A 19,544-nucleotide genomic window follows, 5' to 3' on the forward strand; every position below is an offset into this window, starting at 1 on the left:
AATTGTCACTACTCAAGGGCCTCTGTATGTACTCACGATCCGCTCAGAGCTGAATGTGGCTATCAAGGTAAAAAAATGTTAGGGACCACTAGTGTAGAACCCCATTCCTCCTATGGTGATGCTCTACTCTACAATCTCCAGTAGTCCTATGGAGAATGAATGGAACTGAGATGTGCATGCATGACCTACTCTACATTCACACAGGGCTCTTCAGAGCCATATTATCAGGACAAATGGGGGTCCTAGCAGTCAAACACCCACGATAAAGATGTCATTTTCTTGTCCTATGGCTTGATGACATCCACATTTGGTATAAACTCTATAAAGACTTGCTGCCGGATACCCCCGAAACAGAACAAATGGTAGAAGAAACCTGTGGTTACTTTGTTGTAGGGAAACCATTCTAAAGGGTGCTTTACACGCTGCGACATCTCGTCGGGGTCACGTCGTTAGTGACGCATATACGGCGCCGTTAGCGACATCGCAGCATGTGACACCAATGAGCGACGATCAACGATTGCAAAAACGTGTAAAATCGTTGCTCGTTGACACGTCGTTCATTTCCTCAATATCGTTGCTGCTGCAGGTACGATGTTGTTCGTTGTTCCTGCGGCACAATACATCGCTATGTGTGACACCGCAGGAACGACGAACATCTCCTTACCTGCGTCCACCAGCAATGCGGAAGGAAAGAGGTGGGCGGGATGTTACGTCCCGCTCATCTCCGCTCTTCCGCTTCTATTGCACGGCTGCTGTGTGACGTCGCTGTGACGCCGCACAAAACGCCCCCTTAGAAAGGAGGCGGATCGCCGGCCAGAGCGACGTCGCAGGGAAGGTAAGTCCGTGTGACGGGTGTAAGCGATGTTCTGCGCCACAGGCAGCGATTTGCCCGTGAAGCACAAATCGACGGGGGCAGGTACGCTCGCTAGCGATATCGGTACAGATATCGCAGCGTGTTAAAGTACCTTTAACAGGCAAAGATTGTCCAAAATGTACAACCCTAGAAACTCGGCAATGGAGGACATACCTTCCATTTTCCATAAGATGCAATTGGCTGAATATATTTGGCCCGCTTTGTGAGAAGCATGGTAAGCAAACCTATTGTCAGTGAAATACAATTAGTATCATAGGACTGGACCACCAATGAATCTCTGCTACTGCTGTGGCATCAGGCCAGGCATGGACAGATGCTCCTGTATGGTGGATGGCACAAATACCAAGCGGGAGTTGTGCCCAGGCCCCATTCAACCTCTCATATCAGTCAGAAGAGACTTGTGGAGATACAGTTTACAAATATATATCAGGAGCCTAGGGGTTTTACATAGAAATGTGTTGGAGATAGTAGCAACCAAAGCAAAGAATGATTCCTGCCCACATGGACATGAGATAATCCATCAAGGAGAAGCAAATCCGATAATATCCAGATTATTTTACCTCTGTCAAAGTGTAGGCGGTTACTTGAAGGGTCCTCCACGCGATCCTCTTTGGCCACGGTGGCTATTGTGTGCGCCTTGTTCTCAGGAAGGGTTTCACCTGCTGCCACCTTGTTGGACGACTTCTCTTCCTCCTCCTACAGGAAAAAGGTAAAAAAGGTTTAGTCTACACCACGGAACTGACGTAGGATTGTGATTGGTTCAGGTTTCCCCAAAATATTCAAACTCATCTCTAGGTGAATATAAATCTACAAAAAGGAAAATAAATGGGGAGATCATTTTCCCAACTATGATGGATGGATGAATGAATTTATGAATGGTTTGATGAATGAATGGATCAATGAATGAATAAATGGATTGATGAATGAATGAATAAATGGATTGATGGATGAATGAATAAATGGATTGATGGATGAAGGAATAAATGGATTGATGGATGAAGGAATAAATGGATTGATGGATGAAGGAATAAATGGATTGATGAATGAAGGAATAAATGGATTGATGAATGAAGGAATAAATGGATTGATGGATGAATGAATACATGGATTGATGGATGAATGAATAAATGGATTGATGGATGAATAAATAGATTGATGAATGAATAAATGGATTGATGAATGAATAAATGGATTGATGAATGAATAAATGGATTGATGAATGAATGGATTGATGTTAATAAAGTGGTCAACGGATGACAGGAATGGATTCGCCCCTCTTGGAAATCCTCATCAGTCCATTCCAACTCTCTAATTGTCAAGTAAGTTTCAAAACAAATTTCTTCTACAAGTTTCAGCAATGTATGCACAGATCCTGACCTGCCGTGCGATTCTAAATCCACAACATGTTACTTCCCGTCCAAAATTAGTTGTGGATTTTCCACAAATCAATACATTTGATACATTCAATGGGGAAAACTAAATCTGCAAGAAAATCCAACTGCTGCAGATTTTGCCACCGATTCCCTTGTGACCAGGAACGTCAAAACTGTTGGCAATAATAAAAAGCTACCAGCTTGTTCCTGAAGAGGCTTTGCATAGTGAAGTCTCAGCGGGTGTTGTAAAGAGCCTTGTGCACATACCCCAACTGAAATTTCCTTAAAAGAAACCATCTTTATAAAATTACCTATTGTTTAAATCGGGGTTTTGCATTAAATGTTTCGTTTGTTTATTGGTATTAAAAATACAAAATGAGAAATCTTGCAGTTTTACAGTGGCCACTAGGGGTTTAGACTTTTTTTTTCCCCAGAAAGTAACACGTACCGTATTTTTCGTACTATAAGACGCACTTTTTCCCCCCCAAAATAATGGGGGAAAGTGGGGGGTGCATCTTATAGTCTGAATATAGGGCATGGCTGCGGGGAATGAGGGTGCAGCAGTGGAGCGGGTCATCGTCGGCACGAACATGCTGTAGCAGCGCCTGCCGTGACCACGTGGGCCAAGCTCATTACATATGCACGCCCATCCTAAAGCTTTTTATTATAAATATTTATATCAGTACGGGGGTATATTATACGTGATATATAGATATATATTATATATATATATATATATATATATATATATATATATATATATATATATATATATATATATATATATATATATATTATATATATAGCGGGACGGGGGTATATAGCGGGACGGGGGTATATAGCGGGACGGGGGTATATAGCGGGACGGGGGTATATAGCGGGACGGGGGTATATAGCGGGACGGGGGTATATAGCGGGACGGGGGTATATAGCGGGACGGGGGTATATAGCGGGACGGGGGTATATAGCGGGACGGGGGTATATAGCGGGACGGGGGTATATAGCGGGACGGGGGTATATAGCGGGACGGGGGTATATAGCGGGACGGGGGTATATAGCGGGACGGGGGTATATAGCGGGACGGGGGTATATAGCAGGACGGGGGTATATAGCAGGACGGGGGTATATAGCAGGACGGGGGTATATAGCAGGACGGGGGTATATAGCAGGACGGGGGTATATAGCAGGACGGGGGTATATAGCAGGACGGGGGTATATAGCAGGACGGGGGTATATAGCAGGACGGGGGTATATAGCAGGACGGGGGTATATAGCAGGACGGGGGTATATAGCAGGACGGGGGTATATAGCAGGACGGGGGTATATAGCAGGACGGGGGTATATAGCAGGACGGGGGTATATAGCAGGACGGGGGTATATAGCAGGACGGGGGTATATAGCAGGACGGGGGTATATAGCAGGACATATATACAAGGATGGTGATCATATAACAAGGCAGGAGGATCATTACCAGGATGGGGTATGAAGGCCTAGGCTATGAATCGTTTGTCCAGTATAATAATAAGATGATCTGTATTCTGAATGCTTTCTGAATTTGTTTCCACATATACCTGACTGAAATGTTGAAGGAATGTATAAGCAAACAAACTATGTTTAAGGGCTAAATAGAACAGATACTTTGAAAACCGGTTAGACTCATGAATAAGTAATATTCTTGAGTAGACTCTTGTCCACGCCCTGAATACCTTGCTATGGAATGTTGCTGTACAGGAAAGACTGTCCAAAATGCTGTATAAATTGTTATGCTCTTGAATACAAGCGGCAGAAGAACACAACTGTGCTTCTCTCAAATAGAGATACGTCTCTGAGTGGTCATTTTCCTGATTCATATACATATGCGCAGTTCTGATTTGAAATCCACCTCCGAGACCCGGAGGTCTCCCCCAACAGGGGTACCTTAGTTAGAGAGTTTGGGAAATTATCCCCATAACAGTGTCAGCAGCAGATCCTCACCCCATAACAGTGTGTCATGACCACACTTTTTGCTTAAAATTTAATTTTCCTATTTTTCTTCTCTAAAACCAGGGTGCGTCTTATAGTCCGAAAAAGACGATACTTTAGCCACAATGGTAGCTCCTGACCTTATCTTTTGTACTGATGTGTCTAAATACCATATTTTTTCGGATTATAAGACGCACTTTTCCTCCCAAAAATTTGGGAGGGAAATGAGGGGTGCATCTTAAAATCCAAATGCTGGCAGGGGCAATGCTGTGGGCGTTGCTCTGTGCGGCAGGCGGTGAAGCACGGGCCATTCTGAAGATGTTGGTGGAAAGGGCGCCAAATAATGGCACCCAGAGTCGGCGTGTGCGCAGATGGAGCTCTCGGCTCAAGCGCTCATCTGTGTAGGCGCCACATCTGGCCCATTGATGTCCCAGCAGCGGACTTAAGGAAAATGGCGCCTGGAGGTGGAGTGTGCGCAGATGAGATCTCTGCTTCTCATTAAGTTAATAAGTCAATCTGCGCACACGCAGACTCCAGCTGCCATTTATTTGAAGCCTGCGCCGCCAACATCTTCAAAATGGCCCGTGCCTCAGCGCCCACAGCAAGCACCAGCACAGAGCAGCACCTGCTGTCCCAGCACAGCATCGCCGTCCGCGGTGAGCATCTAAGACCCCTCTACACAGCCCACAGCATCACCGTACTCCAGCACCGCCCCTGCCTCCTGTGACCCCACTGCCGCCCCTCCTTCCCAGTAAGACACCACCAGATTATAAAAAAGCACCCTATATTTTTTTTCACTTTTTTTTTTTAAATTTGGGGTGCGTCTTATGATCCGCTGCGTCTTATAAAACGAAAAATATGGTAGCCTGTGAAAAGGGGATTGTGAAGGGAGGGGAGAAGGTGAGCTGTGACATCACCTAATACATTGAAGGATTTTGTGTATAGAGGTGTTACATGTCATTGTAATCCTGATTTAAACAATAGATCATTTTTCGGACAAGAGTTTCCCTTTAAGTAATATTAACCCATTAGTCTACATGTAATTATTTCATGGTGTGCCCACCTTGTCATTGTCGGTCTGCTGGAGTTTCTTCATACCCTCTTCGTACTCGTGCTTCTGATCCGCCAGCTGCTTCGCGCACTGTTGGCTGATATGAAGAAAACAGAATGAGTGGACTAGTTATTGTACGGGTTACCCATCTAACTAGTACACGGCTCAGTCCGCACCTCTCTTCCTTCAGCGCCTTCTGCAGCAGGGTGTTATTGTTCTTGTACTCGTGCAGCTGATCCTCCTGTCGTAGAAATTCTTGGCGAAGCTCATGTAACTGTTCTGTAAAAGCGGGAACGTATTACAGCGGGGAGGGACAGAGACAATATCCCAAATATCACAGCAGTTATCAGTCATCAATATCCTAAAGGGATCCAGGTTATTGTGTCTCAGACCTTGGCTTTATGATGGATGTGGTTGAAATAATTAAACGATGGAAATAACTTTAGGGATTTTTTATTAACTTGTGGGATCATTGAAAAAAAAAAAAAAAAAATGGGATAGATTTCCAGGCGTTTAACACAATGTTAGTACACAGATATCAGAAAAATAAGTTATAGGGGTATTTGCATCTCCAAAACACTATCACAATAATAATAATAATAATAATAATAATAATAATAATAATAATAATAATAATAATAATAAATAATATTAGCAAATACCTCTTTAGGGATGTAGTAAAGTTCTTCTTATTAGCCATGTTACTTACCTCATGTGCAGGGCATTGCAGTAGCTTAGGTATCCAGGTTACCACTACGAGCAACTATCACCATGAGTGGTCATAACCATGGATACATAAGCTGCAATGCCCTGCACATGAGGTAAGTGACATAGCGAATCAAGAGAATTATACTACATTTCTAATTGGAGGCATTTGCTAATATTATCATTATTACACCCACTACATATTAAAATAGGATCTTGAAGATGGGAATACCCCTTTAACCATGGGACATGTTGACTGGTGTCTCACATCTGCTTATACACGGCAGTAATCATGAATACTCAGCCAATCCGGGCACACACATTTATGAGGAGTCATCAGACATGCATTTGTTCGCTTGACTAATTCTTTCTTAATTGTTTGGCCAATGTTATGTCTCTACATGGCTATTTTTTTTATAATTATAGCAAATATCATAGGTTCAAGAAAGGATTGCCTTTTTCTAAAAAATGGGAGGTAGGTCCTGTTCGGTTCTTGACCTAAAATAATCAGCCAAAGTGTGTATGTGTATGTGTATGTGTATGTGTATGTGTATGTGTATGTGTATGTGTGTGTGTGTGTGTGTGTGTGTGTGTGTGTGTGTGTGTGTGTGTGTGTGTGTGTGTGTGTGTGTGTGTGTGTGTGTGTGTGTCTCTGGAGAATCTGTCTGAATATCCATTTCAATGACCAACATGCAAATAGCCTAATCAAGGTTGAAAGAACGCTAGGGCCACCTATTGACCCTAATCCTAAAAGTTAATATTGACCCTTTAATGAGCCTGGTCATAGGACTTCATTTGAAGGCATGTTTGAGGCATTTATATGTCCTCAGTGCAAAGCAGGAGATAGGCCTCTCGCCTAAACAAATCCTTTGACAGGAGATATAAGAGGGAGTGTTTTGGACTGGAGAGAGTGCCAAGCTAGCATAAGGAAGCTTATAGCCCATGTAATGCTCCTCTGTGAAATTAAATAGGTAAAAGGCCTCTTCAGAAAGAGGACTTGAAATATAGCGTCACCTACTTGATGTAGCAAATCCTAAAATTGCCACAAGTCTTGGGATAAGACTTTAGGATAGCTACAGGAAATAGGTGGCACTAGAGTTCGCATATTTCATTTCCCAGATAAGCATTGTATGGCCTAAAAGTCTCCGTACACTGGCTTGCCACTCTCAGTAATGATCATCATGTAATTATTATTATAGCGGCATTTATTCCACTGCGCTTTACAAGTGAAAAAAGGTATACATAAAATCAAGAACAATAATCACAAACAATACAAGGCACAGACTGGTAGAGGAGGAGAGAGGACCCTGCCCGCGAGGGCTCACAGTCTACAGGGCATGTGTGAGTATACAGTAGGTGAGGACAGAGCTGGTTGTGCAGTGGTGGTCTGAGGGTTATTGTAGGCTTGTCGGAAGAGGTGGGTCTTCAGGTTCCTTTTGAAGGTTTCCAAGGTAAGCGAGAGTCTGATATGTTGTGGTAGAGCGTTCCAGAATATGGGGGAGGCACGGGAGAAATCTTGTATGTGATTGTGGGAAGAGGAGATGAGAGGTGTGGAGAAGAAGATCTTGTGAGAATCTGAGGTTGCGTGCAGGTAGGTACCGGGAAACTAGGCCACAGATTTATAGAGGAAACAGGTTGTGGATGGCTTTGTAGGTCATGGTTAGTGTTTTGAACTGGAGTCATTGGGCAATGGGAAGTCAGTGAAGGGATTGACAGAAAGGTGAGTAATGCTTCATTTTCTCCTGTGGGGGAGCTGTTGGGTTATGGAGCACTTGCTGCTCAGTTTTCGAGCAGATCCCCGGTAGGATATGCTGTATCACTCTATGGGCACATTCAAAATTATGTCCATACAAATCAACAAATCAGTCAGAGATTGGACCACAATGCACAGACTTGCCGCAAGTCTCCCAACCGGAGCGTGACCACTTCATCTACTTCTATAAAGCGGTCACGCTCGTGTCAGGAGACCCTGCGGCCAGCCCGTGCATTGCGGTACAATCTCAAACAGACCTGTATACGCAACAGAATATGCCCTCATAAAAAATACTTTGAAGTGTCAGCATTATTACTTTAGCTTCATTTCCGCTGATGTGTGCATCAAAGTCCCCGTCCAACACCGACAAACTTTCCACCGGATTCAGGCAGAACAGGTTAAAAAATGTGTTTAAAATAATCAAGCACCGTGAAGTTGTCGGTGTCCTGTAAGCCCACACCCCATTGACAGCCAGGCATTCATATGGCAGTGCCAGGGCAGACACATATCTCTTACCCTTCAGACGAGTGATGTCTGCCATCTGGAGCGACACGTTGGCCAGCAGCTTCTCCTATAAAACAGACAGATAATATTTACACAATGGAGCGGGTGCCGTGCCATGATTAATCGTCTGCCGGTGAATTCTCCGCGCTCGTACGGAACGGATGCAGCTCACAAATTAATTCTCTTGTTAAATGTGAAGCAACATGGGAACATACAAAGGCTTATTACTGATGATGGTGTACATCCAGTTGCGGCACATTAGGCACGGCAGACGGCCAAGACTGCGCAGATTACGGCTGGAAATACCAAAATCTGACTGCATCTGGAGCCTCACATTATCTGCTCTGGAAACTGACTACTGAAGGGTTATCTCCCCCCAAAATATACCACGGTAGCCACTATGGATGGACGGCATATAGAGAGGCGGAAGAAATAAAGCTCAGACCTCTTTAAATATGTACGATATACTGTATATAGAGCAATACGACAATACGGGATCAGAGTGCAAAGGCTGGTCAGAAAGTAAATGACAAGTTCCGTCTGTTCCTCTGCTCCTACGCAGGTCTTTAAGGTGTGTAATGTGTACGGAGTGACCGCCATTGTACAGTTTTAGCTCCATTATCTCAAATACAAAGAAACCTTGAAAAGAACAACACCACATCTTTCCACTTTACTATTGAAAATCATTTCCATATGGCGCACCCCACCAAAATAGCCTAAGGGGAGAACAGCTTTCCACAATCCTCAGATTCTTCTGGTTTACTGAATGGGGCAGATTTATTACACTTATTCATTAAGAGACCACCGATCACCAGCGCAAGTTTGATAACCAGTGTATACACCGGAGGAAGGAATAGATCGCTCAGGGCGTACAGAACGCCATTATTCTTGGCAGAAAAGCGTCCTGTTTATACGACAATACGCTGCTGAGAACGAGGATCTTTTGAAGAAGCCAAAAGATCATTTTACCCCATGAATGAGTGAGTGCTTTGCTCGTTCGTCAGGTGATCGGTAACTTGGTTGTACTGCCGGGTCCAGATAATCGAGGAGTGTAAATGCACCTTCAGGCCCCATTCACACATCCATTTAAAAAAAAAACGCACGTATTGCATGGTCCGTTGTGTCACGTGTCAGCCGTGTGTGTGTGTACGTGTCAGCCGTGTGTGTGTGTACGTCATCCATGTGTACATGTTCCGGGTGTGTATGTCATCAGTCCGTATGTGTACGCGCTGTGTGTGTGTGTGTGTGTGTGTGTGTGTGTGTGTGTGTGTGTGTGTGTGTGTAGTCTTTGTTCTTAACAGATTGTCCTGTTTACACAAGATTACTATATTATTATATGACATGTCTAATGGCTAGGTGTGTAACATGCAAGCATCTACATCCATCAGCCCAATGGTGTTTTACGGCAAATACAAGATCAGAGAGTAAATCATGAAAAACCTTTGCACTTCTGAAAGTCACCGGGTCAGAACACCACGGGGATTAGGTTCTTTGGGGGGGCTCGGTTTATTACTCCCAATTGGTACGGATTTTCTTCATACAGTCATGGGCAGCAGACCTTCGAGTTATACAGGACTTTACCATAACTACTGGTTGGTGGGCCCCATATGGATGAATCTCTGCCTCAAGAAGGGTAGTCTTTGGCCCAAAGTGTTGCACTTTTTACATTGGTGGTAAAATACCTTTGACTAATATGTGTAACGCAGAGGAGAATAGCGTACATGCACCATACATACATATATATATATATATATATATATATATATATATATATATATATATATATATATATATATATATATATATATATGACCCAGGACATCTAAAGGGGAACAGAAATGGCAAACAACAAAAATCACACTTCATACTTTTCGTTGTCACTGTACGTTTTTTTTAGTAGCAGTGACAGGTTAATAAGATATGGAATATATTAAGTTACACAATAAGAAATAAGCAGGAATACTGCTTGGAAAAGCAAATCTACAAACCCTAAATCTTCTTAGCGAGCGGCTGGGAGAGGAGAGATTACGGATGAGAAGATGCCGTCTACAGGATCAGCTCCAAGTCATGAACTATTGATGTGAGCATTAATATCAGAAGGAAGGAAAATTGCTCTTGGCGGAGTGTGATCACCGTATGTGGCTACTTAGTGGGTTTAGCAATCTCCGCTACATCCACTGCTAGATGTACAGAAACCTCAGACTCCTTAGGGTCCATGTCCACGGACAATCAGGAGGGTTCTTAAAAATGCTCGGCTCACATCTTTCAGTGTAAACAGGCTGCTGATTACCAGATTAAAAAGGACAAAATGCGCATTCATCAGTCCAGAAGGGTCCATTTACACTGCAAGAGTATAATGGACAAGTGTTCCTAGGTATGCTTGTGTTACAACAATCTTGCAGTCTAAAGGCCGCTTTACACGCTGCGACATCGCTAGCGATAGCACCCGCCCCCGTCGCTTGTGCGTCACGGGCAAATCACTGCCCGTGGCGCATTATATTGCTAGTACCAGTCACACATACTTACCTTCCTAGCGACGTCGCTACGGCCGGCGAACAGCCTCTTTTCTAAGGGGGCGGTTCATGCGGCGTCACACGGCAGGCGTCTAATAGAAGCGGAGGGGCGGAGAGCAGCCACATGAAAGACACACCCACCTCGTTGCCGGAGGACGCAGCGATGTGTGTTGCCTCAGGAACAATGAACAACCTTCGTCCAAAAGCAGCAACAACATTTGGGATTTTAACAATGTGTCCACGATCAACGATTAGGTATTTTTGATCATTGGCGGTCGCTCGTACGTGTCACACGCAACGACGTCGCTAATGAGGCCGGATGTGCGACACGAATTCCGGGACCCCAACGACATCTCGTTAGCGATGTAGTTGTGTGTAAAGCTGCTTTACACACTGCGACATCGATAGCGATCGCACCCTACCCCGTCGTGCGTGCGTCACGGGCAATTCGCTGCCCGTGTCAAACAATATCGCTAGTACGCGTCACACGAACATACCTTCCTAACGACGTCGCTGTGGCCGCCAAACAAACTTTAACATGGCGGTTTGTACGGCGTCACATCGACGTCACACAGCGACCCGCCAATAGAAGCGGACGGGCGGAGAGCAGCTGCATTAATGTCACTCCCACCTCGTTGCCGGAGGATGCAGGTACGGAGTTGTTCGTTGTTCCTGGGGTGTCACACGAAGCGATGTGTGCTGCCTCAGAAACGACGAACAACCTTTGGCCTAAAAGATCAACGATTTTTTTTAGAAAGGAACGACGTGTCAACAATGAACGATTTTTCACCATTTTCGGATCGTTAGCAGTCGCTCGTAGGCGTCACATGCAAAGACGTCGCTAACGACGCCGGATGTGCGTCACAAATTAAGTGACTCCAGCGATTTCTCGTTAGGGGTCATTGATTGCTGATTGGCAGTCATATAGCCAATCAGTAACGCCTAAGCAAAGATTTACAGATCAGAGCCTTGATCAAAATAAATTTTGCACACAGATCTGTAACAGATCGATCAGTGTGAATAGGCTGCCATTATGCTCTACAGTGTGAGCCCTGTGTACAAAGCATAAAGTGCTGCCGAGAACGATAGTCTTCTGTGCTGCACAAAAGACAATCATTCTAGGCAGAATATCATCCTTTGTGCACAGGACTCGCACTGCAGAGAACAACAGAAGCCGGTACTCACCGAGCAATCTATTAGGGTATATGCCCATGATCAGTATTTGCAACGTTTTCGATGCACCATGCTCCAGCTGCGTCCAAAACGCTGCGTTGTACAGTACAAGCATATTGGATGGGATTTCTAGAAATCCCGTGCCCACTGTGCTTGTTGTTGCTGCAGCAAACATTGACCTGCGGAGCGTCTTTCCAGACCGCAGCATGTAAATTATTTGCTGCAGAGTCGCCAGCGTTCTCCGTAGGGAGAACACAAGCAAAAGACCACAGCACATTGAACCCTGATCATAGGCACGGGCAGCTGCGGTCTCCTGCGTAGGAGACTCACGGCCCCACAGGTCGGGACCTGCTGCGTCCAGGACACGGAGTCCTGATTGTGGGCACATACCTTTACTGATCATTCAGAGAGTGTTTAACACCGTCTACCTGTGCACACCGGCTATTTAATGACTACCGATAGTAAATTTCTTACTGATTGGTGGTCATTTAATGCGTCAGTCGGTTCATCTAGACGATCCTTAAAAAAGGTGTAATTAACTTTTTTTTATTATTTTATAAAAGGGGGATCCTAGTGCACTCAGCGGGGTGGGCAAACAAGTATGGAGCTACAGAACTATACAGGGGGGCATGGAGGGCAGGGTAAGCATGCCTGGGGTGATGAAGGCTGCATAACCATGAAATCATGGAGCTGCCCACAGCTCTCAACCCTGACCGCAAAACCTAACTTTAGAATATATTATCAGAGAAAGGCTGGATTCACACATCCGCGTTGGGTGGTCCAAGCACGCACAGTAATGCACAGAATCCACGCAAATACAACGGTCGCGTATATGTCTATGAAGCTGTCGGGTTTGGCACAGGAGACTTGTGTCTGGTCTGTGCATTGAAGTCCATGCAGACCATAAATGTGTGAATCTGGCCACAATCGCCTCTCCTCCTCCCACATTGATTATTCTTACTTACAAAATGAAATCTACAAATACAAAATGATAAGGGAATATGTACAGCCCATAAAAGCCTATGGAGAGGGGAGGATGTCAAGTGAGCTACCGCTGCTGCTTTCTAGTAAGTGTTTCTCGCCCCAGGGCTGGTCCATCTGCTGACATATTCCCTTTAATCTCCATAAAACAACTGGTTGTGCTATGAAACGTATATCACTTCCATTACTCCGTGTGACGCGACGCTCACGCTCACGCTCACACTGCAGACGCGCAAGCTCACACTGCGGACATGCCACGGACGCTCACACTGCGAACGCGCAAGCTCACACTGCGAACGCGCAAGCTCACACTGCGAACGCGCAAGCTCACACTGCGGACACGCAAGCTCACACTGCGGACACGCAAGCTCACACTGCGGACACGCAAGCTCACACTGCGGACACGCAAGCTCACACTGCGGACACGCCGCGGAAGCGCAAGCTCACACTGCGGACACGCCGCGGAAGCGCAAGCTCACACTGCGGACACGCCGCGGAAGCTCACACTGCGGACACGCCGCGGAAGCTCACACTGCGGAAGCTCATACTGCGGACACGCCGTGGAAGCTCACACTGCGGAAGCTCACACTGCGGACACGCCGCAGAAGCTCACACTGCAACAATGCTGTACATATTCACAACTTTCAATGGAGCAGAAGTGAATTGATCCGTGAATCTGTAGCACGATCTACGTCACACGTTTTCTTCTCTGTGTGTTTCCCCATCACACATGTAGTCTTTTCTGCCATCCTTTCAATGCCTGTACAGCCCTGCATGTGCTGCTGAGCCGAGTCTGCTGCCATATTGCTGCCTCATCCGATGCCCTCCCGCATTGTCATTGAATGGAGCACCAGGACCACTACTCTGTCCCCAGAATCCAAATCAGCTCCACAAACGTTTTTGCCCCCATCATTGACTCACAATCCCTTAAAAACACAGCAATCTCGTTCTTCCCAGCTGCTTTCTCCTAGGGCCCTGTGCACACTTTTTTTATGCGTTTTTTCTGTGAAGGTTTTCCACAAAACCTGAAGGATTTCCTGTTGCTAGCAAAGCGAATGAGAATCCTGAAGTCTCCTGCTCACATTGAGCATTTTCTCCTTGGAGATTTATATCTGCAGAATGTCAATTCTTTCAGCGTTTTGCTGCAGATCTCACCCATACTAATGAAAGGGGAATATCTGCACCAAAACGTAAGTAAAAAAAACAAAACAAAAAAAATGAGTATTTTACGCAACATTTTTCCTGCCAAGCGATGTAGACATTTCTGCACCAAATACCTTACGTGTGCACATACCCCTACTCGGGAGCTTCTTGGGGAATCGCTTACACACCGGGAACTTCATCTGCCGCCCAATGAAGACATCTGCTTTGTTTGACCTTAACGTAAAGAATAAGCTTTGAAGGTTGTTGAGCGGCTGCTGACTCCTTATCCATAGCTATGACCAATGGTTTCAAAAGAACTTAACACTTTGGAGGGTCCACCAAGGACCCCACTCAAGGTTGTTCACCTACTGATAGAATGTGGTCAACTGCGACCAGTCCCTTCTGTGGTAATGAGCCTTAAAGGGATGGTTCAAACTCCACTATGCTCTCCCAATATGTACTAGGTGTAATTATTATTATTATTATTATTATTATTAATAATAATAAATAAATATTAGCAGATACCTCCAATTAGAAATGTAGTATAGGTCTCCTGATACAGCCATGTCTCTTACCTCATGTGCATGGCTGGACCATATATGACAAGTTCTCCCCCCATTCACCTTTTGTGCCTCCCCTATTCCCTCATAGACTGTAGCTTACGAGCAGGGCCCTCACTCCTCCTGGTATCTTAATTTTGTTATTTTGTATTGTCTCATATTGTCTGTACATGTCCCCTCTGAATTATAAAGCGCTGTGGAATATGTTGGCGCTATAGAAATAAATAATAATGATAATTATATATTATTATTGCATCTTAGGTATCCATGGATACGTCCACTCGTATAGTACCAGTTCGTTAGTTGCTAGTGGTCATATCCATGGATACTTAAGCTGCAATGCCTTGCACATGAGGTAAGTGACATAGTGAATCAAGAGAACTATACATTTCTAATTGAAGGCATTTGCTAATATTCTTAATATTTCACCTAACACATATTGAGATAGGATCTTTGAGATGGGAATACATCTTTAAAAGACTCTTCTCACCCAAAGTTTAAAGGTAAGGCTCATTCAGATAATCGTTTTTTCCTTGAATAGAACAAGAACCCTTTACAGTCATGGCCAAAAGTTTTGAGAATGCTACAAATATTAATTTTTACAAAGTCTACTGCTTAAGTTTTTCTAATGGCAATTTGCATATACTCCAGAATGTCATAAAGAGTGATCAGCTTAACAGCAATTACGTGCAAAGTCAATATTGGCTAAGAAAATGAACTTTAACCCCCAAAACACATTTCAACAGCATTGCATTCCTGCCTTAAAAGGAGCAGCTAACATTGTTTTAGTGATTGTTCTATTAACACAGGTGTTGGTGTTGATGAGGACAGGGCTGGCGATCAATCAGTCATGATTAAGTAAGAATGACACCACTGGACACTTTAAAAGGAGGCTGGTGCTTGGTATCATTGTTTCTCTTCAGTTAACCATGCTTATCTCTAATGAAACACGTGCAGCCATCATTGCGCTGCACAAAAATGGCCTAACAGGGAAGAGTATCGCAGCTACAAAGATTGCACCTCAGTCAACAATCTATCGCATCATCAAGAACTTCAAGGATAGAGCTTCCATTGTTGCCAAAAAGGCTCCAGGGTGCCCAAGAAGGAACAGAAACACCAGGACCGTATCTTAAAACTATTTCAGCTGCGGGATCGGACTACCAGCAGTGTCGAGCTAGCTCAGCAATGGCAGCAGGCTGGTGTGAGTGCTTCTGCACGCACTGTGAGGCAGAGACTGCTTGAGCAAGGCCTGGTTTCAAGAAGGGCAGCAAAGAAGCCACTTCTCTCCAGAAAAAACATCAGGGACCGACTGATATTCTGCAAAAGGTACAGGGAGTGGACTGCTGAGAACTGGGGTAAAGTAATTTTCTCAGATGAATCCCCTTTTCGATTGTTTGGGACATCTGGAAAACAGCTTATTAGGAGAAGAAGAGGTGAACGCTACCACCAGTCCTGTCTCATGCCAACTGTTAATGATCCTGAAACGATTCATGTGTGGGGTTGCTTCTCAGCCAAGGGAATCGGCTCACTCACTTGCCTAAAAACACAGCCATGAATAAAGAATGGTACCAGAATGTCCTCCAAGAGCAACTTCTCCCAACTGTCCAAAAGCAGTTTGGCGCCCAACAATGCCTTTTCCAGCATGATGGAGAACCTTGCCATAAAGCAAAGGTGATCACTAAATGGCTCATGGAACAAAACATAGAGATTTTGGGTCCATGGCCTGGAAACTCCCCAGATCTTAATCCCATTGAGAACTTGTGGGCAATCATCAAGAGACGGGTGGACAAACAAAAACCAACAAATTCTGGCAAAATGCAAGCATTGCTTATGCAAGAATGGACAGCTATCAGTCAGGATTTGATCCAGAAGTTGATTGAGAGCATGCCATGGAGAATTGCAGAGGTCCTGAAGAAGAAGGGTCAACACTGCAAATATTGACTTGCTGCATTAACTCATTCTGTCAATATAACCTTTTGGTACTCATAATATGATTGCAATTATATTTCTGTATGTGATGTAAACATCAGACAAACAATTAAAAACCAGAGGGCAACAGATCATGTGAAAATATAATTTTGGTGTCATTCTCAAAACTTTTGGCCATGATTGTATACCTGTATCACAGACGTCTATTTTTGATCAAAGGCAAGAATTAAAATTACCCATACAAGTCTATGGATCCGTGAAAATCACTGTCAGCACATGGCTGCCATCTGTCTGCATGTTACCCCACATATTACAATGTTAAAAAAAGGACAAGTTCTGATTTTTTTTTATTTATATACAAGGATCATTTCCCACACCCTCCCAAAAAAAAAAAGAAAAAGTTATTTCTTATCTATAGGATCTTAAAATGCTGATCAGTGGGGGTCCAACTGTTAGATCCCTCAGCAATACTTAGACAGGGGCTGTGCAACCCAGTCTTGAATGGAGAGGAGGTGCACATATTCAGGTTCAGGTCCATTCATGGTCAGTGTTACTGCTGGAGAAAGCCCGGCTCTGGACTTGATTTCCAGCAGCTCAATTGACCATGAATCATAGCTGTAGAAAAAGACATGGACCACACATCCATAAATTTACCATGAATGAAGCAGAGGTGGAGGGTGTGCACCTCCACTACATTCTAGGAGGAGCTGTAGCACCCCCTTCTCAGAGCTCCAAGTCCTAATCCATGGGAACCCCAGCAGTTGGAGTGTGAGAATACAAAATATTTTTCTATATGCTCTTCGACTGTGAGTGTAATTTATACTAATATATATATATATATATATTTGTTAATTAATTACACACCGTATTTTTCGGATTATAAGACACACTTTTCCTCCCAAAAATTTGGGAGGAAAATGAGGGTTGCGTCTTAAAATCCGAACATAGCTTTACCGAGGGGGCTGTCTGTGTGGTGGCTGCGCGCGGGCGGCCTCTCTGTGCGGGTGGGCGGCTTGCTGGCTGACACTCTGTGCGTGCAGTCGGGTGGCTGTGCGGCAAGTGTCCCATTGTGTCCGTGGTCCCAGTTTCAAACGATGGCACCGGGAGTCAGCCATGGATGAGAGTTCCATCTGCACATGCACCGCTCCAGGCGCCATAATTTGAACCGGTACCGCGGACAGACTGGGACACTTACCGCAGCGGCCTGCTCCACCATTCACATGCTGACGGCACTGACCCGCTGTGGCTGCCAGCACCTCTGCCTTCTGTGACCCCACTTCAGCACCACTACTGCCCCGCTCCGGTAAGAAAACACCAGAGTATAAGATGGACCGCATTTTTATTTTTTTTTTACTTTATCTCTAAATTTGGGGTGCGTTTTATAATCCGGTGCATCTTATAAAGCGAAAAATACGGTATGTTTCTTTATATGTGTTTTTATATAACCACTAAATACCTTTCTATAACAAAGTTTTCTTTTGTATATAAGAAGCAAGATGGCGTTTTAAAGCCTGCAGCTGATGTCTGATATATATATTTCAGTTTGTTTTCGGTTTACTGCTACATATCAGGTAAAGTATGCGTACTCAAGGTCACCAGCTGCAGACTGATACAAAGCAACGGAATGCAGATGTGATAAAAGACTGGCTATCTGTGCAAGTCCAAATTCAAGGCTGAAGATGTTATGTGCCAGAGATGGAGTCGGAAAATAGGAGGCGCAGCATAGGAAGTTCCAAAATAGATATACATCACAGACATTTTGAATATTTTTTAATAAAGCCAATGGCATAATTATGAATTTTACTAAGAGATTAACCCCTTATGGCTCTATAAAAGACTTGTAAACATAAAAGCATGTCATTCTTGTGCACCTTCACTGAGAAGGAATTTGTACCATCTTCTGTGTGGGCTGGATTTCTTTGCCGGGACTCCGTAACTATTAATCAGAGATTTTAGCAGACATTCACTGTTATGAAGGAGGTTTGTTAAAATATGGAATTTCTCCCTGACAGGAGGATAGTTTGTTTTTTAAAGGGTTATTCCCAAGGAAACAAAACAACAGAATAACTCCATCTTGAAAATCGCTGATCACCTTCCAGCAAGACAATTTTGATCCCCTACTTTGCTTTTTCTCCTGTGAATTAATGTAAAAATCTTATAATAAAAAAAAAAAAAAAAAAAAAAAACACAAAACAAAAAACTCACTTCCAATCCTGGCCTTGAAAAATAATAAATGCAGCTTGATATTTGCAGTATCTAGCAATCGTCAGCAGCACTGCATTAATCATAGTGATGTACTGACCTTTATTCTATGAAAATATAACAAAAAAAAAAAAAAAAAACAAGCCTTTTCTGGTAACGAAGCAGCATGGATACTGTGCCATGGGATGGGAAGTGAATAACCTGCCAATATGTGAGCTCTCAGCAACTATTCAGGGAGGGTCACTGATAAATGGGGGCAGGGTCCCAGATCAGAGGAACGCTGCAATTTAGGCAGAATCTTTGTAAAGATGATTTCTGTCCGTAAGATGTTGAAAAAGGGAAAGAAGTTGTTCTGTTCATAGCCAACACTTAAGGGTACTTTACACGCTGCGACATCGCAATATATCGATATTTTGTGATCGCTGCCGTAGCGAACATTATCGCTATGGCGTCACACGCACTTACCTAGTTAGCGACGTCGCTGTGACCGCCGAACAATCCCTACCTCAAGGGGGAGGTGCGTTCGGTGTCATAGCGACGTCACTGCAGCGTCACTAAGCGGCCGGCCAATAGAAGGTGGGGGGGGGCAGAGATGAGCGGGACGTAACATCCCGCCCACCTAATTCCTTCCGCATTGCCGGTGGACGCGGGTAAGGAGATGTTCGTCGTTCCTGCGGTGTCACACACAGCGATGTGTGATGCCGCAGGACCGACAAACAACATCGTACCAGTGGCAGGAGCGATATTAAGGAAAGGAGAGACGTGTCAACGATCACCATTTTTGAACAATTTTGCGATCATTGATCGTCGCTCCTTGGTGT

General features: G+C 44.3%; 1 protein-coding gene across 1 annotated transcript in view; it reads right to left on the reverse strand.

The window, feature by feature from the left end:
- Window positions 1-19,544, reverse strand: part of GOLM2 (golgi membrane protein 2) — a 92,813-nt gene that overhangs the window by 54,924 nt on the left and 18,345 nt on the right. The window contains 4 exon segments of the mRNA XM_075346097.1: window positions 1,435-1,570; window positions 5,273-5,357; window positions 5,437-5,539; window positions 8,235-8,289. Of these exon segments, the coding sequence (XP_075202212.1) occupies window positions 1,435-1,570; window positions 5,273-5,357; window positions 5,437-5,539; window positions 8,235-8,289 (379 nt within the window).

This window comes from Anomaloglossus baeobatrachus, chromosome 4 (assembly GCF_048569485.1).
Source record: "Anomaloglossus baeobatrachus isolate aAnoBae1 chromosome 4, aAnoBae1.hap1, whole genome shotgun sequence".
Classification (NCBI taxonomy): Eukaryota; Metazoa; Chordata; class Amphibia; order Anura; family Aromobatidae; genus Anomaloglossus; species Anomaloglossus baeobatrachus.